At 42.8% G+C, this 27,537-nt stretch overlaps 1 protein-coding gene and 1 pseudogene across 1 annotated transcript; both read left to right on the top strand.

The window, feature by feature from the left end:
• Positions 1–2,119: 2,119 nt before the first annotated feature.
• On the top strand, positions 2,120–2,608 carry LOC128070985 (heat shock transcription factor, Y-linked-like; the record flags this gene model as incomplete). The annotated part of the gene is made up of 1 exon (XM_052663987.1): positions 2,120–2,608. A coding segment is annotated over exon 1 (489 nt), but the record flags the coding sequence as incomplete, so codon positions are not given.
• A 1,168-nt stretch (positions 2,609–3,776) lies between these two features.
• Positions 3,777–27,537, top strand: LOC128070984 (zinc finger protein 280B-like; annotated as a pseudogene).

Raw genomic sequence — 27,537 nt, 5'->3', positions numbered from 1 at the left:
ATAAATATATACCCATTTTCAAATGTTTGTCCAGTTTCATGACAAAATACTGATACAGAAATATATATAAATAATATATAAAATAGAGAGATGTTTTCATATCATAAACTATTGATAGCAAGCTTAGATTTTAGAATTATTTCCAACTCCATGCTCCATCTCAACAGGAAAGAGCCAAAGTTGTTGCTGACTCACTCACTCCAAGAGCTGGGAAACCTGAAAAAGAAACTGAACCTGCACTGAGATTTTGTGTCATATTTATGATCGAGCTCTAAGTCCGAGACTTGTTTTCCTTTATTGTACTAAGCAGTCCCTTCTTAAGACTGAAAAGCATGGACATCGAGAGAGAGAGGTAGGAGACTGTAGACGTCCTCATGTTCAACAGTAATTTTAATCGGAGAAGCTAGAAAAGACAGAAACTAAGGAAAGTAATCAAGCGATAGACAATAATAATGATTTAGCCACTAGTCAACCTCAAGGGTCTTTAGTCGCTCCTCAAGGGCCAGCATGGAGAAGGAAATGGCAACCCACTCCAGTGTTCTGCCTGGAGAATCCCAGGGATGGGGGAGCCTGGTGGGCTGCCATCTTTGGGGTCGCACAGAGTCGGACACGACTGAAGCGAATTAGCAGCAGCAGCAAGGACCATCGATGACATTCTGAGCAATCTCCTGTGAACAATTTTAGAGATGCTAAAGCCCAAACCAGGCTGAAATTTAAGTGCATAGTTGGAACTAGACGGTCAATGATGTGGACTCCCAATATCCTCAGTAATAGGCCACTAGTAGAATGTCCCAATATTGATCACAGACCCCATGTTCCACCCTCACTCAGCCATTAAAATATTTCCCCTGACAGTGTTTGGGGATTTGCGTCTTTGAAGCACCAGCTGCTAAGACACCTTGCTTGGTCCTACAATAAGCACTTTCCCGCCGCCCCCCCCCCCCCCCCGCCCCACTCCGCCAACTGAAACCCACAGTCAATTCATAAATTTTTTTGCACAGAAGCAAGTAGACCAAGTGTGCTAGGGTAACAGGACTGAATGTTAAGAATGTGTGTATAGAAGGATGATACATCACTTTTATTTCAGAAATAAAGTAGATTTATTGATGTGAGTTTTCGATAACCCTGTACGTGAGATAGCAAAATAGACACAGATGTATAGAACAGTCTTTTGGACTCTGTGAGAGAGGGCGAGGGTGGGATGATTTGGGATAATGGCATTGAAACATGTATAATATCATATATGAAATGAGTCCCCAGCCCAGGTTCAATGCATGATACTGGATGCTTGGGGCTGGTGCACTGGGATGACCCAGAAGGATGGTACGGGTTGGGAGAAGGGAAGGGGTTCAGGAAAGGGAACATGTGTATACCTGTGGCAGATATATGTTAATGTATGGCAAAATCAATACAATAATGTAAAGTAATTAACCTACAATTAAAATAAATAAATTTATTAAAAAAAAAAAAAGAAATCATCCAAAAAGCTCCATACCTACATTGAAACCAAACACCACCAAGAGCCAACAAGTTCCAGAGGAAGACATACCATGCAAATTCTCCAACAACACAGGAACAGAGCCCGGAGCTTCAATATACAGGTTGCCCAAACAGCAAACCCATAGACATCTCAAACCTCACTACTGGACACTTCATTGCCCTCTAGAGAGAAGAGATGCAGCTGCACCCACCGGAACACTGACACAAGCTTCCCTAACCAGGAAACCTGACAAGCCACTCGTCCAACCCCAGCCACAGGGAGGAACCTCCACAATAAAGAGGAACCACAAACTGCCAGAAAGAGAAAGGCCATCCCAAACACAGGAACCAAAAAAAAGCCAACAACTTTAGTAATGAGATTTTGCATGCTTCATGGTTTTGGTTACTATTTCTGTCAGCAGTCTGTATTTGAAGTTGATGCTGAAGTAAACACTTGGTTGAACATTACTCTTCAATTGCTAGGAGACCAGTGATTTTGTGATGTCACAGCTTTTTGACCGGGAGGACCTCTGTGATTGTCCAGAGAGTTTCTCTCTGTAGGCCAGCCAAACATCATTTGAAGTTGCATTGTGTAAAAGCAGACAAATGAGAAAATTATCTGAAGAAAGATTTCCCTGAGATGGCACATATTTCTTCAGAAATTGAAGATGGACCTCCTAAAGATGAATCCACTGGTTCAGAAACCTCCATTAGATCTTATTGGTATGATTATACACCTGGGGACTCAGTTTTGAGATCTATGATTGAAGAATATGCTTTTCAGGATTTGTCTGAGGATCTTGTGATCAAAAGGCCACACTACACATATTCTGTCTCTGAAACAGATGATGTGAATGATTTTCTTTCACTCACATTTCCACAAAAGCTTTGGAATATAGTTGAAAGTGATCAGTTTGAATCTATTTGGTGGGATGAGACAGGCACATGTAGAGTGATCAGTGAAGAACTCTTTAGGAAAGAAGTCTTGGAAAGAAAGGAGCCTTTCAGAATATTTGAAACCAAGAGCATGAAAAGTTTAATTCAACAGCTTAATCTTTATGGATTTAATAAAAACCGACAAACCGTTCAAAGATCGGCTTCACTACCTGTCTTTCTGGAAGAAGAAAACAACATCTCTCTTTTGCGTAAGGTATTCCAAAATTTTCACTTATCGGCAATATATCAAATTAAATCATGTGACCTAGAATGCATGTTCATATATGTAGCTAAAACGGAGTTGAAACTTGAGGTAACAAATTATTGAAAACGTTTTCTTTTTGAAGTTGAGAACAGCTGGAGGTTAGAATATTGGATGTTTAACAAACCTTCTTAGTAACTTGAAACCAGATACAAGTTCTGAAGCTACTTAAAGTGGTATTTACTGTATATATACAATGTATTTTTAGTTGAGCATATACGTTCTAACATGTTACCTGTTAAAACTACCAACAGAGGTATTTTATTTGATGTTATTTCATTGCTTCCATTAAAGGAAACATAGAGATATGAAGGAATTAAATTAGTAAAGAATGAAAAATGAATATAATAGAGAAGAAAATGTAACAAAACCAAAACTTTATTTTCCCATATGACTGCTAGGAGACTTCCAGCAGAACAGGGCCTTTAAAAAAGACTCTGTAAAGGGTCAAAAAAGAAATATTTTAGGCTTTGCGAATATCATCATTGGCATTAATTAAGTTTTCAGGCATAGAGAATAACCAAAGAAGCTGGCAAGTCCCTGTTCCAACTTTAAGGACTCCGAAAATGGAATTTCACACAATTCTCATGTCAGAAAATAAAATTCTTTTTGGTTTTCCTCAGCCATTAAAAGTGCAAAGCTATAAAATAAAAAAAAAAAAAAAGAAGAAGAAGAAAAAGTAAAGCTCATTCTCAGCTCACAACAGACAGTGCAAAAACAGGGGCAGGTTGCCCTGCCTTGATTGAAATGTAATTCCAAGAGGAGGGGCGTCAAGATCCACTGTATGGTCAAGTTTCTTAAGCAAAGAACTTGCTTAAGGGAGGTCATCCCTGAGGGCTGTGAGTGCTGGACACCATCACTGGACTCCCCTGGTAGACTCGGAGGCCGTTCTCAGCCCTGTGCATCTGTTTTCTCTTCGCGTTTGGTGAGCTGAGCAATCTTGACCCAAGACCCTTGAGATTCAGATTCAGCCTGACCACGCCTCCAGCAGGCGATTGTACTGGGTGAGGGGGTGGGGGGAGGGCTCATCGCCCGCGCATGCGCCCAACTCGGCCTCGAGGCCAATCAGATTGCAGGCGCCGACACCTGGCCGCCAATCATGCGAGACGCCCGCACGCCTGTAGGGGGAGCTGAGGCGGCGCCCCGGACCTGAGGAAGCGTCATCCCCTCAGGCTCGCCTCCTCAGCCTTGGTCCGGGAACTGCTGAAGACAGGTGAGCCACAGGCAGTTCTGTCTCCTCCGCCAACAGGGACCGGTAAGGACTGGAGCGTGGTTCAGCCCAAGCGGTGCCTGATGGCTAAAGGGAGGGTTTCTCGGGTCCCCACTCGCACCAGGCCTTGCTCGGCGGGGCGGCCGGTGAGGGCCCGCGGGCCCTCAGGAGGGAGCGTGCGGCAGGACCCACAGGCCTCAGGCTCCTTTCGCCCTCTCCCCTCTCTAGTCTGGGCGGGCTGTGCTCTCCAGCAGCTTTCCTGCCCAGGGGGTGGGACAGGCCAGCTCACGGAAAGGGCCTCTTAGGCCCCTGGCCACCGGCACCACCCCCAGCTCTCCTGTGGAACCTAATGTATTTAAACACACACACACACAAATCTTCACGGCCCAACCTGGTTCTGCACCCAGGCACAGTCAGGCGGGCGCAGCAAAAAAAAAAAAAAAAAAAAAAAAAAATCGATCTAGTGGCCTCTTCACTGCCCTGGTGCTTTGGTCGTTTTCCTGTTTCCTCTGCGTCTCCTCGAACTCCAGGGCTGCCCTGTCCCTGGGGGCCCCGAGATTCAGGCCTTTGGTTCCGGAAGTTGGCAGATGAGGTATTTGTTTTGTTTGTTACTGAGAGAAGGGAGGTGGGAGGAAGAAGCTCAGGGCAAAGGAGTTCAATCACTCGGTCTGGTTGAGTGTGAGACGCCTGGTCAGCATCCGTAGGGTAGGACCAGGTAGGGCCTGGGGGGATAGAACGTTCCCGGAACAGGTGACTCACCCTGAGCTTTTCCTCTGCTTGTCCCCAGGATGTGACCGTTTGCTGCCTGGTAGGTCTCAAGCGCTCAGGATTTCAATGGGCCCCTGAGGTAAGGTGACAGACATCTTTACAATAAGGGACAAAGTTGTGGCTTTCTTACTTTCCGTTTTTCTCCTTTCATTCGTCGGCTGACACGTTGGTGTTGAGAGAGAGTATTCCTGATTGGGGATTACCTGTCCCTGATTGCGGGTGCTGACTTCAGGGCAATCATGGTTTCAGGTTTGCAGCTTTCTGAGTGGCAAGCTTAAAAACAGGCAGGGTGACTTGCTTTCTCCTGCCTTCTTGAAAGAAAAAAAGTAAGAGCACCATGGGTCTTAAGCTGTGTAGAGCTGACTCCTACCACTTGGTGAGGCTAAAATGGGGAATGCACATATCCTAAGGTTTTAGCTAGCAGAGCAAAACAATGCAGGTGTGGGGGTTCCCTGGTGGCCTGGTGATTCGGATTCTGGGCTTTCACTGCAGTGGTCTGGATTCAGGCTCTGGTCAGGGAACCGGGACCCCACAAGCCAAGCAGCATGGCGAAATGAATAAATGAATCAAGTGGTTCATTCAGAGAAAATCTGTGTGGTTTAACATGTTCACGTGGGATTACTTGCTCATTTCTGTACCCTTAAGGGCTTTATTTCATTAAGTTAGTGAACTCCACTGGATGGGGGCGAGGGACCACATGAGTTCATTTCATGCATGTAAACAAGATCATAGGTAGCTCTATGCCCAGCAACTTGTGCCTACAGCTGTGTTGTATACTTATCTTGCTGGTACAGCTTTGAACTTCACAGCATGTTTTGTTTTGGTCACAACATGTGGCTTCATAGGATATTAGTTCCCCAACCAGGGATCGAACACAGGATCCTGGCAGTGAGAGGACTGAGTCCTAACCAAACCACTGGACTGCCAGGCAACTCCTGTGTTTCGGTGCTTTGGATTGTTTTGTTTGTGTGTGTGTGTGTGTGTTTAAAATTTTTGCTATATTTATAGGAGAACTCTTCTGTGTGTAAGTATGATGTGAGTGGTATGAATAACTTGAAATGTTTGTGTTGTACATATGATCTCAAATTGAGTAGTTTGAAAGAACTTAACACTTGTTTTCTCTTGGCCTAGGATCTCTCCTGAGGTAGTCAAGCTTTTGTCTGGCTTGGCAACCTCTGAAGACTTAGTTTGTTGAATCTAAGCTCTCTCACTTGTCTGTACTCATGAAGCCTCAGTTCCTCCTTCTGTGGGCCTCTCCAAGGGGCTTCTCTTCTGGAGGCTGCTTTCTTTTCTCAGAATGAGTGATTCAGGAAAGCACTTGCACCCATGATAAAGTGCAGAGTCTTCTTTCAGATGTTACACATCTTCACTTGTGTATTTGCTTAGTCTCACAGGTCAACCCTGTGATAGATTGAGAGAGAACTACACAGGGGTGGGAATATCAGGAGATTCGATTCACTTGAAGGCTGGTTACCATACCCATTAATCCACCATGCCAGCCTTTTTTTCATATGATCTCAGCTCTGTCAATGTGAGCAAATTATTTGGCTTGTGTACTCTTCTTGTGTGCTGCTACTGCTGCTAAGCTGCTTCAGTCGTGTCCAACTCCGCAGTCTCATGGACAGCAGCCCACAAGGCTCCCCCTTCTCTGGGATTCTCCAGGCAAGAACGCTGGAGTGGGTTGCCATTTCCTTCTCCAATGCATGAGAGTGAAAAGTGAAATTGAAGTCTCTCAGTCGTGTCCGACCCTTCGAAACCCCATGGACTGCGGCCTACCAGGCTCCTCTGTCCGTGGAATTTTCCAGGCAAGAGTACTGGTGTGGGTTTCCATTGCCTTCTCCAGCTTGTGTGCTCTCCAGCTTGATCTACTCAATTCTTGATGTACTCAGTTCTAGACCTACTCATTTCTTGATCTTCTAGCAAGTCTCCTCTTTGTCCCGGATTAAGTTTTCTGTTTCTCTGGATGGTTCCCATCAGCAAACAGACTGACTATAATGTGACCTGTCGTTAAAAATCCATCTTTGGGTGACACATTCTGCTTCTGCTGCTTTTATTTCATATTTGTTTATTATAGACTTCTGCAGAGTTGTTCCTAGACTTTGTTATCTCGACTTCTCTCATTTTCCTTTAAAGCCACTCTTGTCAAGGCCACAAGTGAATTTCAAATGTTTAACTCAGTGGTCAATTTTTAGTTGTTATTTTATTTAATTTATTGGCAGCGTTTATCAGACTAGCTCATTTCCTCCTCCCTGAAAAAAATGTTTCACTTGGATTACAGAGTGCTTCTCTTTCCTGTTTCTCTTCCACCTACAGTTCTCCCACATACAAAGTGTGACCTTTGTGTCTGGCTTGATTCAGATGTCATATTTTCTTTTTCAATATTTATTTATTTAGCTCTGTGGCATGTGAGATCTTAGTTCCCAGCCCAGAGATGGCACCTGTGGAGAGTCTTAAACGCTGGATCTCCAGGAAAGTCCCCTCGTTTGTGTACTTTCAAGATTCCTCCATTTCATGGCTGTATAGCAGTGAATGTTTTTGTTTTATTTTTATGGCTGAATATGGATTATGAATATGGTAAATGACTTCCATGCATTCCATTTTGAGCATATACCACAGTTTGCTTATCCATTCGTCAATGAATGGATAATACGTGGATGGTGTACTCTTTGTGGCTATTGTGAGTAATGTTGCTGTGAACACTGATTTTGCATGGACTGAACATTTTCAGTGTTGTGGATATATACAAAAGACGAAATTGCTGCATCATATGGCTCCTCTATATTTAATTTTTGAGATACTGACAAACCACTTTTGCAAGAGTGGTTGTACCATTTTACAGCAGTTACCTCAACAATATCTGAAGATTCCTTTTCTCCACATCCTCTGCAGCACTTGTTATTATTCGTCATTTTGATTGGGTGTGAAGTAGTATGAGTGTGAAGTAGTATTTCAGAGAGGCTGCTTTACATTTTGCTAGGGGCTTCCCTGGTGGCTCAGAAGGGAAGGTGTCTGCCTGCAATGTAGGAGACCTGGGATCAACGCCTGGGTGGGGAAGATCCCCTTGAGAAGAAAATGGTAATCCACTCCAGCACTCTTGCCTGGAAAATCCCATGAACGGAGGAGCCTGATAGGCTACAGTCCATGGGGTTGCAAAGAGTCGGAAATGTCTATTCAAATTCTTTTCCTGGTTGTTAAATGCTATTCAAATTCTTTTCCTGGTTGTTAAATGCTTTTCTTTTTTTAATTGTTGTAGAAAACATCCAACTTAAATTTTTACCATTTTAATCATTTTTGCATGCTAAGTATTTCACACACTTTCATCAGCCTTTTGGAGAAAGAAATGGCAACCCACTCCAGTATTCTTGCCTGGAGAATCCCATGAGAAGGGAACCTGGTGAGCTTTCGTCCATGGGGATGCAAAGTTGGGCACACCTGAGTGACTAACACATATACACACACATAGTCACAGTGTTGTTTTGTTGTCGTTGTCGTTGTTTTAGCTGTGCTATGCAGCTTGAATGACAGTTCCCTGGTTGAGGATCATACCCAGGCCCCTGATAGGAAACTGTGGAGTCCTAACCTCTGAACTACCAGGGAATTCCTTATCACATAGTTATGAAACAGACCTCTACACCTTTTCATCTTGCAAAATTGAAACTCTATACCCATCACCTGTCCCATTAAACAACAACTCCTCTTTTCTTGACTGTTGACCTAGACCATGGACTCTATCGTTCTTTTTTGTTTCCTTTATGTTGCTTGACTATGTTAGCTATTTCATACAAGTAGAAACTTACAGTATTTGTCTTTTTGTATGACTGGCTTGTTTCATTTGGCTTGATGTGTGCAATGATCATGCATGTTGTAGCATGTGACAGAATTTTCTTCATATGGCTAAATAATGTTTCATTGTATGTATATATCACATTTGATGGACATTTAGAAGCTTCCACCTCTTAGTTGTTGCAGTTAGTGCTGCCGTGAGCACGGCTGCGCAAATATCTCAAGACCCCATGTTAACTTCTTTTGAATTTATATCCTGAAGTGGAATTGCTGAATCATGCATCAGTTCTAGTTTTTAATTTTTGGAGGAGCCTTTAAACTGTTTTTTGTAGCAGTTGCACCATGTTAAATCTATTCATAACACACAAGGATCCAATTACTGTACATGCTTGCCAACAGTTGTCTTTCCTTTCCTTCCCTTTCCCTTTCCTTTCCTTCCTATGTAAACACACACACATATGCACACACAATTTTTTTCATATCCTTTTCCATTATTGTTTATCACACATTATGAATATAGTTCCTTGTGCTATCCAGTACGATCTTGTTTGTCTATTGTATATATTATAGTTTGCATCTGCTAGTCACCAGCTCCCAATCTATGCCTGCCTGACTTTTCCCCACTTGGTAATCACATAGCTGGCTCTCTATGTCTGTGAGTCTGTTTCTGTTTTGTAGATAAGTTCATTTGTGTCATATTTTAGAGTCCATGTAAGTGATACCATATGATATTTGTCTTTCTTTCTTTTTTTTTTAATTTTTATTTTTATTTTATTTTACAGTACTGTATTGGTTTTGCCATACATTGACATAAATCCGCTACGGGTGTACATCAGTTCCCATTCCTGACCCCTCCTCCCGCCTCTCACCCCATATCATCTGTCTGGATCATCCCTGTGCACCAGCCCCAAGCATCCTGTATCCTGCATGGAACATAGGCTGGCGATTCGTTTCTTACATGATAGTGTACATGTTTCAGTGCCATTCTCCCAAATCATCCCACCCTCTCCCTCTTCCTCAGAGTCCAAAAGTCCATTCTATACATCTGTGTCTCTTTTGCTGTCTTGCATACAGGGTTATCATTACCATCTTTCTAAATTCCATGTATATGTGTTAGTATACTGTATTGATGTTTTTCTTTCTGGCTTACTTCACTCTGTATAATCGGCTCCAGTTTCATCTATCTCATTAGAATTGATTTGTATAAAGTCTGCAAGCAGTAAATGCTGGAGAGGGTGCAGAGAAAAGGGAACCCTCTTACACTGTTGGTGGGAATGCAAACTAGTACAGCCACTATGGAGAACAGTGTGGAGATTCCTTAAAAAATTGCAAATAGAACTGCCATATGACCCAGCAATCCCGCTGCTGCGCATACACACTGAGGAAACCAGAACTAAAAGAGACACATGTACCCGAATGTATATCGCAGCACTGTTTGTAAGAGCCAGGACATGGAAACAACCTAGATGTCCATCAACAGATGAATGGATCAGAAAGCTGTGGTACATATACACAGTGGAGTATTACTCAGCCATTATAAAGAATATATTGTCTTTCTCTTTCTGACTTCCTAAGTAGTATTTTTAATGCTAGTGTAGATTCAAGTATATACTTAACTTCATTTTCAGAACATTTGTTGCTACTGTATAGAAATGTGATTGACTTTTAAAATATTTCTCTTGTATTCTGCAAGCTTTATATTAATTCTAATACTTGTGGTTTCTTCAAGATTTTCTATATAAAAAGGTATGTTATCTCCAATATACTTTGACTTTTTCCTTTCCATTCTGAAGGCTGTTTTTTTTTTTTTCTTCTTTTTTTTTTAAACAACAGCAACAGTTCCTTTTTCTTACATAATTGCTCTGGTTATAGAACTGCCAGTATAATGTTGAGCCAAAGTGTGTCGTAGACTTCCTTGTGTTGTTCCCAGTCTTAGAGGGAAAGCTTTCAGTTTTTCATTATTAAACATGATGTTAGCTGTGGGTCTTTTACAGGTACCCTTTGATTGGGAAAGTTCTCTTCTGTTCTTAATTATTAAGTGTTTTTTTTTTTAACCCCTGTTATGAAAAGGTGCTAGATTCAGGGAAATGCTTCTTCTGCAGGCAGATGTGTTTTTTGTTCTATTGTTTTAAAATGGCATAATGTTGATTCACTTTCATAAAATGAATCAACTTTGCATACCTCCATAAATCCCATGTAATCATGGTATACAGTCTTTTTTATATGTTGTTAGATTTTGTTTGCCAGTATTTTGTTGAGGACTCTTTCACTTGTATTCATAAGGGATATCAGGGGTGTGTGTGTGATGTCTCTGTCTGATATTGGTATGAGAGAAATACTGGCATCACTTTGCCTGCTATGTGGGGAAGAGACCTGTGGCGTGAAGGATGAAGCATTGTTGGATTTAGAGGGAGAAATTTAGGATATATCAGTGTGGAATTGGGGTGAGATTATCAAGAGAGTTCATTGTCAATTTCCTAGGCCTGTGTTAAGTGCTTGACATTGAATTATGCTGTTTGTTAACTAGGTATAGATAGATTATACTTTGAATTTGCTACCTATTTTCTTTGTTAACATTTATGAAATTAGAATTTGTGAATCAGGTGTAATGTGCATTTAAGATACATTTTCTTCGAATTTTACTACAAAACAAGATGCCATTGACTAGCTGATGCCTTTTAAAAAGAGCTGTTAACCTTAAGTCTAAGAAATAAGCATGTTTGTCTTTAAGAGACAGAAACACCTTTAAAAGTTATAAATTTGCCCAAGAAGATGCAGCTGGTGTGCAGTTAACTTAGAATTCCAACTTCATCTTCTTTGCCTCCAAAGTCCATGTTTCTCAACACTGTACAATAATGCTTTTGTAAAAATACTCGTCCTTTACATGTGATTTTACCTAATGATCAGTAGTGTTGGGTTTTTTTTCTTTATTTTTTTAAGTAGAAGAGATTAAAGTGAACATGGGACAAAGCTATGATTCTAGAGCCATGTAGACTTGTAGTCATAGGTTTTTCAGCTGTCATTGAGTCTCGTTGACACTCGGTGCCTTTGTCTGTAAGATAAAGGTGTTTATAATTACCCTAGAGTTTTGGAGATAATCAAATAGCTCATTTTTCTGTGCTTAACTAATATGTATATGTTTATACTTAGGTGGCAGTTTGTATAAAGGAAGCACTGGGACTTGTGGCCGCACCCTCTAAGAATAAAAAAGGATTCAAAATATGGAACTACCATGTATGTTACGTGAAGAAGAACAAGAGCCAGAAGTACGGAAAGGGAGGGAGAAACCAAACAAGTAGATGATGATGATGATGAAGTGATATTGGTCGGAGTGGAACTTGTAAATGAAGATGCTGACGTGATCTTTGTTGGGATGAGCTCAGCTTCGAAACCAGTCGTTTCAAACATACTGAACAGAGTTAACCCAGGTTCTTGTTCAAGGAGAAAAAGGTATGGTCTCTTCAGGAAAGGTAACACTCACAGATTACAGCCTGTTAGTCATGTGACTCCTACATCAGAAGCACAGACTGTCTTGCCAGTTTCTGACTCTGAATCAAGATCAACAGATAGTCCTATTATTATTGAACCTCCATCTCAAGCTGGTTATAAAAGTATTTCACCACAAAGAGTGCCAAATTGCTTTTCAAAGGAGTCATGTTCTTCTTTGATTACCTTCACAAGTTCATTGCAGCATCCAGTAGAAAGAGCGGTTTCTGCAGGAGATATGAATAAAAGTCCTCATGTCTCAAAGGTACTTTCCACTTGTGAAACAAATAGCAGAAATCCCAGAAGGCCTAAGCTCAGTGATGGGGAACATTCTTTAGCTTTGTCCCCTTCAGGTATTTTTCATACAGTGACTACTCAGCAGAGCACACCAGACAGTGTCCATACCTCACTAAGCCATGTTCAGAATGGAGAACCTTGTCCAACACCTTTTCCAGAGGACAGTGTTCATTGCAAACCTGTAAGACCTTTAGGGGAAAATGGACTGACAAAAACTGATTTTCCAAGTTTAGCAAGTCCAAACAAGATTATTGACCCCACAGAAGGAAATCTGATTGTGTTTCTTCGTGACTTCTACTATGGAGAGCATATAGGAGTTGAGTAGCCAGAACTGAAGGCCCACACGGCGTTTAAATGCCTCAGCTGCTTGAAAGTTCTAAAAAATGTCAAGTTTATGAATCACATGAAGCACCATTTGGAACTTGAGAGGCAGAGAGGTGACAGCTGGAAAACCCACACCACCTGCCGGCACTGCCTCTGCCAGTTTCCTACTCCCTTCCAGATGCAGTGTCACATTGAAAGTGTCCACACTCCCCAGGGGCCCTCCGCAGTCTGTCGCATCTGTGAGTTGTCCTTTGAGACAGATCAGGTTCTCTTAGAGCACATGAAAGACAATCATAAGCCTGGTGAAATGCCCTATGTATGCCAGGTTTGCAGTTACAGATCATCATTTTTTGCAGATGTGGATGCACATTTCAGAGCATACCATGGTAACACTAAGAATTTGCTTTGCCCATTTTGTCTCAAAATTTTTAAAACTGCAACAGCCTACGGACGTCATCATAGAAGGCACTGGGAAAAGAGTTTTCACCAGTGTTCCAAATGTCGGCTGCAGTTTTTAACTTCCAAAGAGGAAAGGGAGCACAAGACCCAGTGTCATCAAATGTTTAAGCCTAAGCAGCTAGAAGGATTGTCTCCTGAAACAAAAATTGTTATTCAGGTGTCACTGGAAGCCCTTCAACCAGGATTGGTGGGAGTAGCATCCATTACTGTGAACACATCTGATTTTGAATCATCACCCCCCAAATCTAAAAGTAGGAGGTCAAAAAAAGAAAAAAAAAAAACTTAATTCTACTTTCAGTAAGTCTGAAGCAAGTATTTCCGTCAAAGTTGAATACCCCATTAAAAACAAAAAAAATTATAGGGTTATTCAGTAATATCAAATATAGGGAAACTGATGGGTAATTTATGTGTTTTTGTTTTAAATACAGGAAGTACAGTTTTGTTTGATCTGCATATTGAGACGTTATTTAAAAATCTATTATCTGTTTTTCATAGAATTGTCAACATGTTAAAAGAATGTGTGCGTGTGTGAGAGAGAGAATGAGAAGTGGAGAAAGGAGAAGTAACAACTTACTCTGGTATTTCATGTTACTTGTAAGTTCGAAGGCTCTACTATACACATAATCTGTAGAGTGTTTTAGCAACGTAATTTTCAACTGTTTCCATGCCTTGAAGATCTCAGTATCAACTATATAGCCAGATTTGAATGTCTTTGTTATGGTATGGACCCCTGTGCTGCTGAACTCTCTGAAGTGCCTCTTGGGCTGATCGAAGATAATCTGGCCCTGAAAGCGTGCAGTGGAGAAGTTGATGGAGAAGCTATGTTGTGAGTTTGGACCAGACACGGGATTTAATCAGTGAAGGGCTGTGGCTTCTTGTCCCAGCTGAGGAAGAGGCATACATTCACTCCAGGCATAGAGCCAAGGTAGAAGGAACACTGTCTCAGAGTGCATTTACCTAGCCCAGGGACATCTCAAGGAAGCCAGCGGTTAAAATGCCTGTGTTTGGTGAGAGACCCTTGCAAGCATCAAGCAGGCCCTGTGTATCACTGACTGCAGTTGGAGAAGCAGAGATAGTTAATAGAATGAGACCTGGTGCCTGTGGACCTCCTGTTGAGTGATCAAAAGGGGAATTTGATTCATTGCGTCCCCTTTGCCAGTTGGCTGGCCTGTAGTCTCAATGAGGTAGGCATATCTGTGTCAGACACAGTCGTAAAGCAAGTTAAAATTCCCAAAGGAAAAAGAGCCTTGACGTCCACTTTGATTTGTGCCGGACCCATAGTTTTAACTGCAAAGGATCAAACACAGGGAATCTGTTCAGTTTTCGAACTGGGCTACATTAAGTTCTCTTACCCTTAAGCTACAATGGAGTTGTCCAAGAATAGTGAATATAGTGGGTAAAAATAGTCCAGGATGATTAAACCCTTTTTAGCACTTTTCCTTACCTTTTCCAGTTACATGTGTCTTACCCTAGTTGAGCATGTGAAGATTTCAGTTTTGTATCTTATCTTGCCTTGGACACAAATGTAGTAGCGTTAACAGCTAATTCTTGGCGTGTGTAATTTCCCATTGTATCAAACTAACTGAGTTTCAGTCTTACTTGACACAGTCCGATGTGCAAGAATTATCTCGTTTATTTCAGTAATTATCAGGTCATAGAGTTATCCTTCCTCTAATCTATCCAACTATCTAATCTGTGATTATACGTGTGAAAATCTTTTTTCTTGCTGTCTCCAAGGGCTCTTTCACAGACCTGTGGGGTACCCTCTAAGTATTGGTTCCTGAACATCAGCACACTTGGCTGCCTCCGTAGGTTCTTGGAGTTGAGTCTCCTCCTGGAGTTGAATGTCACCCCTTCTCCACTTCTGGCACAGATAGCTAGCAATCTCTGTGCACCATTCAAGGAAGCTGGGATCCTGTCTGTAGACCTGTGCCAGGAGCAATCTCTCCGTTTCCTCTTCCTTTCTCCTCCTCTTTGTCTCTCCCCACTCTCCCCCCTCCTCAATTTATTTAAATCCTCTAAGCTTTCACAAAATGCTGGAAAGTGATAATCACCAAGGGGTTATCATCCCTCTCAGAACTGAAGAGGAAGGACTACAGATGAGTAAGCTGTAGTGAGTCTATTGTGTCTGTAAGAAACGCCGCGGGAAGAAAGAGCCACCTCTATGGACCGTTGATCAGAGCCTTTATTGGGCGGTCGCTCTTGGGCAGAACTCCCGGGGGTGGGTGAGCAAGGAAGCAAAGGGAGTCTGCGAGGTATGAGGGGTGGGGAAAGGTTTTATAGCCAGGGCCGGGCTCCCATATAAGGTAGAAATCACGGGCTACAGCGGTGGTTGGTGTCCAAGGGCTCCACGTGGGCACCTGATTGGACGGCTTGGTTGCCGGCCCGCCTCCGGGACTTGTGTGCGGCACTTTTCTGGGGCATGCCTCAACATGCCCGACCTTTCAGTCTCCATTTTAGGTAATTTCCTGAGTGTAAATTCAAATGCAAATACATTGTATTTATGTACTCAAAGCTTGCTTGGTTTATTTGCCCTTTGAATATTTTACTAGGCCTTTCCAGTTAGTTTACTTGGGCCAAAGCACTTTGCTAAGTGTCAGCTTAAACCACTTTTAGGTGTATAAAGAAGTGTGTGTGTGTTCTGGTCTCAGGTGAAAACTCTATGTATAAATAAATGTGCAGACTATTGCATTCTTATCTCCTTTCTTCAATTTCTATAGTAAAAATACGAAATCTTTTAGTTATGTGTTTTTTTGTTACTTAGCATTATCAACACTGTGATTGTTAGTTGCTTTGAAGTATGCTCCTGAGGAGTACAAGTTGTATTTATTGCCAAATTAAAAGTTTCCAGCGATATGGTCCTTGACTGCTTCCTCTCTTCCATTCTCTGTCCTTCTACTCTGCTATTTTCCCCAGTAATGTACTCTTTTTGACATCACTGGCCTTGGTTTTCCTCCATCAAATTCCATGTCTTTCCAATCCAAAGACTGCAAGTGCTGTTCTTCTGGAAATGCTCTTCCCGTAGGCCTGCATGCCTTGCTACCTCCCTTGTTTGAGCTCCACCAATGCTGTTCAAATAACACAATCAAATCTCCAACCCCCTCTCTTTCCTCCTCCTCCTTCAAGGCACTTGAAGTCTCTATCCTCTTCTTCCCTTTCCAGCCTAAATTTCCTAGATTTTCATTAAAAAAAAAAAGAGATAATAACCTCAGGGCTTTGCTTCTTAGAATTAACTTGAGTCAGTTTCTTTGCCTTCAAATAAAAGATAGTTAATAGTGAGTTGAGTTCTTTCAGAAGCTACTTCTGTTTTTCTATTGATATCTCTATATTCTTTTTCACACAATGACACTTTGGTTTGTTTAGAAATATGTTGAATATCTGTCAAGATATTTTGTTATTGCCCTCTGTGAATTTCCTTGTCTGGTTTGCTTGTTCTTTCAGGTAAAATTATTTTATTAATAAAAGAGAAGGGGACTACAGAGGATGAGATGGTTGGATGGCATCACGACTCGATGGACATGGGTTTGGGTGAACTTGGGGAGTTGTCGATGGACAGGGAGGCCTGGTGTGCTGCGATTCATGGGGTCGCAGAGTCAGACACAACTGAGCGACTGAACTGAACTGATTATAACAAATGAGAGCTGTCTCAAGGTGACATATATTAATTTTCTCCATGAAAATGAGAAAGCTTTTATTCTCTCAAACAATGTCTATAGTCTCTTCAGCTACACGTATGTATTTACCCCCTTATTTTTAGAGCAAGTAAAAATCAACAAAAGTGCAACTATTAATCCAAAATCACAAATGCTATTTCCAAGAAAGCTATCTGCTACTAGAAATATTTAAGTTATCCGTTAATATGAGAAAAACAATTCAGTCTTGGTCTTCATGACTACACGCTCTACCTTTGGACATCAAAGCGGCTCATTTCAAATGGCACGCTAAATGCTGATTTAGCAACATCTCACACTGCGTATTTGAAAGGTCGGGCAATGCCGGGCATGTTGAGGCTTGCCCGGGCGTGTTGAGGCATGCCCTGGAAAAGTGCCGCACACAAGTCCCGGAGGCGGGCCGACAACCAAGCCGTCCAATCAGGTGCCGACACGGAGCCCTTGGACACCAATCACCGCTGAGCCCGTGCTTTCTACCTTATATGGGAGCCCGGCCCTGGCTATAAAACCTTTCCCCACCCCTCATACCTTGCAGACTCCCTTTGCTTCCTTGCTCACCCGCCCCCGGGAGTGCTGCCTGAGAGTGACCGCCCAATAAAGGCCCTGATCAACAGTCCATAGAGGTGGCTGTTTCTTCCCACAGCGTTTCTTACAGTATTCATCAAATCTTGGCTTTCCTTTCCCTCATGAACTCTACTGATTTTAAAATTAGGTTGATCATTAACAATATTTTGCTTGAGATCACATTGATGCTTGTTCTAAAGTGCTTAAAATTGTATTTCAAGATAAGGCATGAAATGTTTAAAAACAATTATGTCGAAGAATAGTCAAGAGACCACCTAATTCTTCTGTCACTTGAAAACACTGACATAAGCATTAGCCAGTATGGGACAATGTCTTCTTGACTTAAATGACAAAAGCGGGCATCAGAATAAAGAGAAAGAAACAGATAATATAAAACTGGTACATTACTAAATTTTGTATTAAGGCCTAACATCAAAGTGATAGCCACTGCAGCCATGATTAAAAAGTTCCTGCTCCTTGACCATTAAGGTGTGACCTAAATCAAATCCCTGATGATAATACAGTGGAAGTGAGAAACAGATTTAAGGGACTAGATCTGATAGAGTACCTGATGAACTATGGACAGAGGTTTGTGACATTGTACAGGAGACAGGAATCAAGACCATACCCAAGGGAAAATAAAATGGCAAAATAGCAAAATGGCTCTCTGAGGAGGCCTTACAAAACTGTGAAAATAAGGGAATCAAAAGGCAAAGGAGAAAAGGAAAGATAGACCCGTTTGAACGCAGAGTTCCAAAGAACAGCGAGGAGAGAAAAGAAAGCCATCTTCAGGGATCACTGCAAAGAATTAGAGGCAAACAATAGAATGGAAAAGACTAGAGATCTCGTCAAGAAAATTAGAAATACTAAGGGAACATTTCATGCAATGATGTTCACAGTAAAGGATAGAAATTATATGGACCTAAGAAGCAGATATTAAGCAGAGGTGGCAATACATAGAAGAATTGTACAAAAACGATCTTCATGACCCAGATAATCACGATAGAAAGTTCACTCACCTAGACCCAGACATCCTGGAATGGGAAGTCAAGTGGGTCTTAGGAAGCATCACTATGAACAAAGGTAGTGGAGGTGATGGAATTCCTGTTAAGCTATTTCAAAACCTAAAAGATGATGCTATGAAAGTGCTGCATTCTATGCCGGCAAATTTGGAAACCTCAGCAGCGGCCAGGGGACTGGAAAATATCAGTATTCATTCCAATCCCAAAGAAAGGCAATGTCAAAGAATGCTCAAACTGCTATACAATGGCTCTCATCTCACACACTAGAAAGGTAGTGCTCAAAATTCTCCCAGCCAGGTGTCACTAATACTTAAACCGTGAACTTTCTGATGTTCACCATCTGCAGTGATTTTGGAGCCCCCAAAAATAAAGTCTGACACTGTTTCCACTGTGTTCCCCATCTATTTCCCATGAAGTGATGGGACCAGATGCCATGATCTTCGTTTTCTGAATAGTGAACTTTAAGCCAACTTTTTCACTCTCATCAAGAGGCTTTTTAGATCCTCTTCACTTTCTGCCATAAGGGTGGTGTCATCTGCATATCTGAGGTTATTGATATTTCTCCCAGCAATCTTGATTTCAGCTTGTGTTTCTTCCAGTCCAGTGTTTCTCGTGATGTACTCTGCATATAAGTTAAATAAGCAGGGTGAAAATAAGCAGCCTTGATGTACTGGTTTTCCTATTTGGAACCAGTCTGTTGTTCCATGTCCAGTTCTAACTGTTGCTTCCTGACCTTAAGGGGATACCAAACATTGATAGGCTGTGCCATCATAGGCCCCATTAACTCATTGTTTGATATCATAAGAACTGTATGCTTGATTTTCATTTTTTCATGGCATGTTCAAGGCACATTATGAGAAACGAATGTCATGATGAGGAACAAGAAAGAACCATTGAAAAATTGAATCATTGAAAAATGATTCAACTAAAACACCTGGGAGTCGAGGTGATCTTAGATGTTCAAGACATATTTCATGCACAGTTGTGACTCAAATTGCCATTGAGTATGTTTTGTGTTGTTTGGTTAAAAATGACACCATCCCCCATGAAACAGTCAGCTGACACTCAAGATGTGTGCTGTGCTGAGTTGCTTCAGTTGTGTATGACTCTGTGTGACCCTGTGGACCATAGCCCACTAGGCTCTTCTGTCCATGGGATTCTCCAGTCAAGAATCCTGGAATGAGTTGCTGTGCCGTCCTCTAGGGCGTCTTCCCAACTCAGGGATCAAACCCATGACTCTTATGTCTCTTATGTCTCCTATATCTCCTGCATTGGCAGGCACGTTCCTTTCAACTAGTGCCAACCTAGGAAGCCCAGGTCAGCCATAGCAAATTCATTACCCTCTTCTTTCCTGATTGCACTGAAAAAATAATCTGTGAACAGTTCCACCTCTTTAAAAAAAAAAAATTTAAAAAGAGTACACTTCAAAATTGTAATAACATGGGCCGTCCTTCTTAAAAGATGTTTCTAGAGCTGCGAGTCCTTGGAAGAAAAGCTATGACAAACCTAGACAGTGTACTAAAAATAGAGATGTTACCTGACACACAAAGGTTCATCTAGTAAAAGCTATGGTTTTTCCTGTAGTCATGTGTGGATGTAAGAGTTGGACCATGAAGAATGTTGAACCCTCAAGAATGGATGTATTTGAACTGTGGTGTTGGAGAAGACTCTTGAGAGCATCCGTTGGACTGCAAGGAGATCCAACCAGGACATCCTACAAGGGGTCAGTCCTGAATATCGTTGGAAGGACCAATGCTGAAGCAGAAACTCAAATACTTGGGCCACATGATGCGAACAGCTGACTCATTGGAGAAGACCTGGATGTTGGGAAAGATTGAAGCCATGAGGAGAAGGGGGTGACAGAGGATGAGATGGTTGCATGGCATCACTGACTGAATGGACATGAGTTTGACCAATCTTTGGGAATTGGTGATGGACAGGGAGGCCTGGCATGCTGAAGTCCATGGGGTGGCAAAGAGTTGGACACAACTGACTCTGTGAACTGAACTGAGAGCTCCTGCAAAGCTTGAATTACACAGATCAGTGGTAAAATACTCCCTGGGATTGTACAGAGACAGAAACTAATGATGAGAGTACATCACTGTACGCCTTGGGGTGGAGGTTTTTTATTTTTATTTTTAATTTTTATTTCTTTGACAGGCTTCTCTGTTATCAGAGATGTACTCTCCAATTGCTTTGCAATTGCATCCTCTTTGCATGACTCAGCTCTCTGGAGACAAGGGAACTCAGAAGAGTGACCACCAGGGAGGTGATATCAAGAATATCCTGGCTTTGTAGAAGCCTGTGCTATCTTATGCTCTCCTCTGGATGGCTTCCTAGTCATAGCTGATAAGTCATGAGTGTGATTCATGGCCTTTGAAATCTGATTCTGCACAGAAGTTCCGCTCCTTTTGTTCTGATCTCTGGTGGTTGTGATTTTCCACATCTGAGCTCTACTGAACACCCCTTTCCTGTGTTGACTCCTTAATGTCCATCGAGTATGTCCCTTGACCTGCCTTCCCAGCTCACTTAGTCCTTGTTTACATTCGTATTCCCTGCCCTGTGTTGCTTTGAACCACTGCCGATCTGTGATCTGTTCTGGGTGGGGGAGATGCTTTTACCTGTCTACCTAAAGGATAAGCTGCATTTGCTCACATGATACAGGATCATTCCCCTGCTTCCATGTCTGTCCTTCTGGGAGCCCCCCACACTCCACCCACCACTGCCTCCAGGGTATCCTTCAGGTTTCTGAAACTCAAGGTCAAATTCCTCATCTTCCTCTTCCTGTACTTATCTTTAACAGCTCCCCTGCCAGGGCACTGCACTCCTCAGGCTGAAATTCTTCATTCGGGGGCCTGGGTTCGGACCCCTTCTCATGGACTATACACCCCTATTTGTGCCGGGCCTTTCAAGTTGCTGTCCAGGGAAGGTCTTTCATCGCCATCCACAAGCTTTGCCCCTCTTACCCCCACTGCCATGACCCAGTCGCTTCCTAAGTAGGTCCTGACTCTCATGAGAATTGGGGGTCCCGTGGCCTTCGTGGGTAAACATCTTTCATCATCTGTAAAGTCCATTGAATGAAATATGAAAGCTTGCTTCCAAAAAGACTTCCAATGAGTGGTTTTCTTTTTTTTTTTTTTTCCCTCTTCCCTCTTGCTGTTTTCAGGATAAATCTTTGCATAAGGACAGCAAAGCAGTATGCTCATTTTTGGGAGGGATGCTGGGAGGGATTGGGGGCAGGAGTAAAAGGGGACAGCAGAGGATGTGATGGCTGGATGGCATCACCAACTCGATGGACGTGAGTTTGAGTGAACTCCGGGAGTTGGTGATGGACAGGGAGGCCTGGCGTGCTGTGATTCATGCGGTCGAGAAGAGTTGGACACGACTGACAGATTGAAATGTACTGACTGAACTGGGGACCTCAAGAGGAGTTTTACAAGCCAAATTCCAGTGAATAATCTTAAGTCAGAGTATTCAACCTGGCGAGAGAGCTTGGGGCTTTCCTTCTGACTGGTGCATATTACAGGCATTGTGGGTGGGGTGTGGATTCCTTTATCCTTGTCTGCTTGCCTTTTTGTACAGGGTGGTTTGTTGTTGTTTCTGATCTACAGTAAGCGATGCTGAGAACTTTGCCTGGGGGTTGTAGGACAGGATTGCTCCATTTTTGGCTCCTGCAGACAGTACCCTCTGCAACTGGCAGTGCCCAGCACTCTCTTGACTGGCGATAAAAGGAATGTACATGTCTGGAATGAATGATGCACTTAAGGCACGACTTATCACATGTAAGATATGATACACTATACAGAGCTGGCAGGCAAAGCCATATTCCTGGGTCCCTAGGTCCAGCTTCAGGTCTGTGCTTCACCAGGTTCAAGCCTAACGACGTTTCCCTCATGGGAGAAGTTTGATGGTGTCAAGATTTCAGACTAGAGGTCTTCAAAGCTGCCTTATTTGCCACTCTTCACCATGAGTGAGAAAAATGTTGAATAAATGCTTTGTTTTGGTGAGGAAGCCAAGGAGGGCAGGGATCCCCAGCTACTCTGTCTCTCAAACCTGGAGCCATTTTTGCTGGGAGTGTAGGTGGAGTATGGTTTGGGAGAGGCAGATGGGCTGCCTTGGAATGCAGTCTTTGTGGCTGGAGGAGGAGCTGGGCAGTCTTTGCAGACGAAGGGAAGCGACACAATATGCTCTGGGCTTCAGGGTGAAGCCAGATGTTCGTTCAAAAACATATATATGCATATTTTTGGCCAAGTAAGATCTTCCTCGAAGCTCTTCTGTCTTCACTGTAGCATTTAGAATCTTTAACTGAGTAATACTCCATTGTGTATATTTGAACAGTTCTAATGAGGTAGATGAAACTGGAGCCTATTATACAGAGTGAAATAAGCCAGAAAGAAAAACACCAATACAGTATACCAACACATATATATGGAATTTAGAAACATGGAAATGATAACCCTGTATGTGAGAGAGCAAAAGAGACACAGATGTATAGAACAGTCTTTTGGACTCTGGGAGAGGGTGAGGATGGGATGATTTGGGAGAATGGCATTGAATTATGTATATCATATATGAAATGGATTGCCAGTCCAGGTTCAATGCAGGATACAGGATGCTTGGGGTTGGTCACTGGGATGACTCAGAAGGATGGTACGAAGAGGGAGGTGGAAGGGGGGGGGGGGGGGGTTCAGGATGGAGAACACGTATACACATTCATGTTGATGTATGGCAAAACCAATACAATATTGTAAAGTAATCACTCTCCAATTAAAATAAATTTGTGTTAAAGAAAATAATCTTTAGCTGTGGCATGTGGGATCTAGTTCTCTGACCAGGGATTGAACCCCTCACCCTGCATTAGGGAGCGCGGAGTCTTAGCCACTGGACCACCAGGCGAGTCCCTTAGCCAAACGCTAATGACAGCACTTTGAGAGAGTCTTGTGTGCAAGGATTTGTGGGGATGAGAAAGAAAAGCCCACCAGGTCATGGCTGAGTCATTATAGATGATGGGTTGCTGTAGGGAGTGCTACTTTAAGAACCTGTCCTAAAATCCTGCATGTTCCTCCATCATCATGGTTTCACCTAAAGGCTTTCTTGTGATGCTCAAATTCAACAGCTCTGTGCGAGTCTGGTTGTTGTCTCTTTTGGGACACACGCCCCTTCTTTCTCCTCCATGATGTTGAAGCTGAAACTCTAATACTTGCGCCACCTGATATGGAGAGCTGACTCATTTGAAAAGACCTTGATGCTGGGAAAGATTGAGGGCAGGAATAGAAGGGGACGACAGAGGATGAGATGGTTGACTGGCATCACCGACACAATGGACATGGGTTTGGGTGGACTCCGGGAGTTGGTGATGGACAGGAAGGCATGGCGTGCTGCCGTTCACGGGGTCGCAGAGAGTCAGACACAACTTAGTGACTGAACTGAACCTGCTCCTTCACCCTCTTTTTCCAGGAAGCCCAAGGGTTCTGTCCTTTGCTGTTCGTGGGTCTGTTTTCTGTGTGGGCAGCCTCCATCACTGCCTTTCCAGTCTTTAAGTTCCTTCCCCTGTTGTTCACTCCATTTTTTTTCTCTGGGACTTCCACCTCCCACCCCCCCCCCACCCCCCCAGATAACTGCCCACCAACCCTCCGACTGGAAACAGCCCCTGGGCCTCCCAGCTGGGGCATGTCAAAATACAAGCTCTCCACAACGTGTCCATAACCTTGGCTGGTTCTGGGTGAGTATGTAATCTTGGCCAGGTGGCAGCTTATTAATGTTGGGATCTGTCATTATGTTGGGATGAAAATTGTCTAGAATTTAAAACCAGTTGTTCGCCAAATGAATTGCTCGTGGTTCTGTTAGGGGTAGTCATTTTGTTTGTCGTGTCAGCTTACAATAAATAATTGGCTCTGTTATCCTAATGTGTTGTTCTCAGGTCCAGGCGGAGAAACAAGTCCAAGTACCATGTGGTTTCATACATGAGCCTGTCAGTGGCTGCATTTCCAGCTCTGTGACTCCCAGAGGAGGAATGTTTCCTTGCTTTAGTGCCTGGTAAGGTTTGGAATTGATTTTCAGGTCAACCCTGTTATATAGTAGGAGCACAGCAAACTTTCAAAACTGTACATAAACATTCATCTTTGTTGCTACTTTTCCTAGCAGTTTGTAAAAAGAATGGCTTTTTGGTGTAGAACAGAGGTTGGCATTTTTTTTTTCAGTAACAAACCAAGTAGTAATTATTTTTGGCTTTATGGGCCCCAGATTATTCCATTCTCTCCAGTAGCAGTGAATAATCAAATAGGTGTAGTTGTATTGCAGTAAAATTTTATTTACCCCACCCCCCCAATAAAAAAGACAGGTGTGTAGATATTTTGCAGGGGGAGGATAGGATACACCATCTAGTATGTTGGGTTTTTCTGGACAGGGATGGGACCCAGGCTCCCTACATTGGGAGCATGGAGTCTTTTTTGTTTGTTTGTTTGTTTTGAACTCCATTATCTTCATTACATATATATATATATATATATATATATATATATATATATTTAACTGGAAGCTAATTACTTTACAATATTGTATTGGTTTTGCCATACATCCACATGAATCCACCATGGGTCACTGGACCACCAGGAAGTCCTAGCTGGCTGGATTTGATTCCTGGGCCATAGGGCTTCTCTGAGAGTTTAGCTATTAAGGAATCCACCTGCAGTACAGGAGACCCAGGTTCGATTCCTGGGTTGGGGAGATCTAGTGGAGAAGGGTTCGCCTACCTACTCCAGTATTTTTGGAGTTCCCTGGTGCCTCAGGGTGTAAAGAAACTGCCTGCAATTCAGGGACCCTGGGTTCAATCCTTGGGTTTGGAAGATTCCCCTGGAGGGAGAGAACAGTTACCCACTCCAGTATTTTTGTGTGGAGACCTCCATGACAGAGGAGCCTGGCATACTGCAGTCCATGGGATCACAAAGTGTCAGAGATGACTGAGAGACTAAGCACAGCATTCAGTTTCCAGGGCACTGGTACTGAAAGTAGGTTGGTTAATTGATGGCTTACTAAATGCTTAGTTAGGTTATTACTATATAATAAAAGCTGAGTTAAGGACTTACAGATTGAAAATTCTCAGCATAAAATCATAAAATCCTTTTAAGGAGTCAGCCAATATACTTGTATACATACTGTGTATAACTCTGAGTAGGAAATGTTTTACATACATGGGTTCAATGCCTTGGTCAGGGAACTAGTTCCCACATTCCAGACCTAAGACTCTATGCCATGACAGAAAATCAGTCTAGCAGTTCATGGAAATGTTTAATCTAGTTGCCACATGACCCCGCCATTCTACTCCTAGTTTTACACACAAGGGGAATAAGGACGCATATTCACACACAAACATGTGTATACAAGTGTTCATGTGTGCTGATAGCCAAATGTATGAATATGAGAGTTGGACTCTAAAGAAAGCTGAGCACGAAAGAATTGATGCTTTTGACCTGCAAATATTTTGTGCTGGAGAAGGTGTTGGACAAGGCTCTTAAGAGTCCCTCGGACTGCAAGATCCAACAAGCCCATCCTAAAGAAACTCAGTCCTGAATATTCATTGGAAAGACTGATGTTGAAGCTGAAACTCCAATACTTTGACCACCTGATGCAAAGAACTGACTCACTGGAAAAGACCCTGATACTGAGAAAGAATGAAGGTGGGAGGAGAAGGGGATGCCAGAGGATGAGATGATTGGATGGCATCACTGACTCAATGGACATGAGTTTGAGTAAGTTCTGGGCATTGATGATGGACAAGGACGCTGGCATGCTGCAGTCTGTGGGGTTACAAAGAGTCAGAGATGACTGAGCAACTGAACTGAACTGGCTCAATAGCCAAACAGTAGAAACAATGTAAATATATCCATCCCTGATAAACAGATAAATCAAATGTGGTCAATTGGTATAATGGAATATCACTCAACCATAAGAAGGAATGGAGTTCCCACACAGAGGTCAACAGGGATGCACCTGGAAAACACATCATGAGTGAAAGAAACCAGACACAAAAGGCCACCTGTTGTATGACTCTGTGTATATCAAGTGTCCATAGGAGGTATATCCAAGACCCACACATGGTTTCCAGGGCCCAGGAGGGCTGGGGAGTGACTGCTGACAGCCATGAGGTTTCTTCTGGGCTTAGGAAGCCTGTTCTCAACTGGGTGGGTGTTGAAAGTTCGACCACTCGGAGTACAGTTCATTCATATGTACATAGGGGATTGGTGTTTACTTGAGTTATAGCTAAGTAAAGCTGTTACATAAATAAAAAAAATAAAATATTAAAAGAAAGCTGTTACAGGAAAAGTCCTAGGTGCAGGACCTTTCTAAAATATTTGTTTATTCATTCATTTATTTATTTGGCTCTGGTGGGACTTTGTTGGTGCATGTGGGCTTTCTCCAAGTGTGGCAAACAAGGGCCCCTGTCCACTTGCAGCATGTGACCTTCTCATTGTGATGGCTTCTCTCGTTGTGGAGCATGGGCTCTAGGGCACACCACCTTCAGTAGTTGCAGCACGTTGGCTCAGTAGTTGCAGCACCTGGACTCTGGAGCCCAGGCTCAGTGGTTGTCGTGCACCGGCTTACTTGCACTGTGGCATGTGGACTCTTCCCTGAGCAAGGATATCACCCATGTCTGATGTGCTGGCAGGCAGAGTTTTAACTATGGGATCCCCAGGAAAGCTCTAGGTGCAGGATTGATGAGTGAGAAATAACTAGTCAATAATTTTATAACACCCGTATTTTTTTCTTTTTTTTTGGTGGGGGCGGGGAGGAGATCTGGAAAGCGAAGGGATCTCCCTGGATCCCCCGTTTCTGGTGTATTTTTGAGTGTTGGTGTATTTTGGGGTCCCTTCCATAAGAGGTAGGCCTTGCAGATACAAACCAGATGATGGGTACAGACCAGGAAAAGGGTGCATCCCTTGTCTCCCACAGGGAATCCTGGCCCAAGTTGGATATCTTCACTTCTGGGTTATCCTGAAGCCAGTCTGACAACTGGTAGGTGGCACAGAGCTGTCACCGACACATCCTCCTGTCTGTGTTCTGGGGACTGGTTTGCTCTTTTGGTGTGGGGGAAGGTTCCTGGACCCTCTTTCTGAGTTGCAGGTCAAAGAAAGGAGCAAAGCTGCAGCCATGGACAAACTGCTGGCTGGACATGAGACTGTGGGCATCAACGACATTGGTCTGTCCAGGTTTAGACAGGAGGCCATCTGCCTGGTGAAGGGGTTGCATAAGACCCTGAAGCTGAAGGTGAAAAGGTAA

This window comes from Budorcas taxicolor, chromosome Y (assembly GCF_023091745.1).
Source record: "Budorcas taxicolor isolate Tak-1 chromosome Y, Takin1.1, whole genome shotgun sequence".
In the NCBI taxonomy this organism is placed as follows: domain Eukaryota; kingdom Metazoa; phylum Chordata; class Mammalia; order Artiodactyla; family Bovidae; genus Budorcas; species Budorcas taxicolor.
This window is presented reverse-complemented; position numbering and strand designations above follow the sequence as displayed.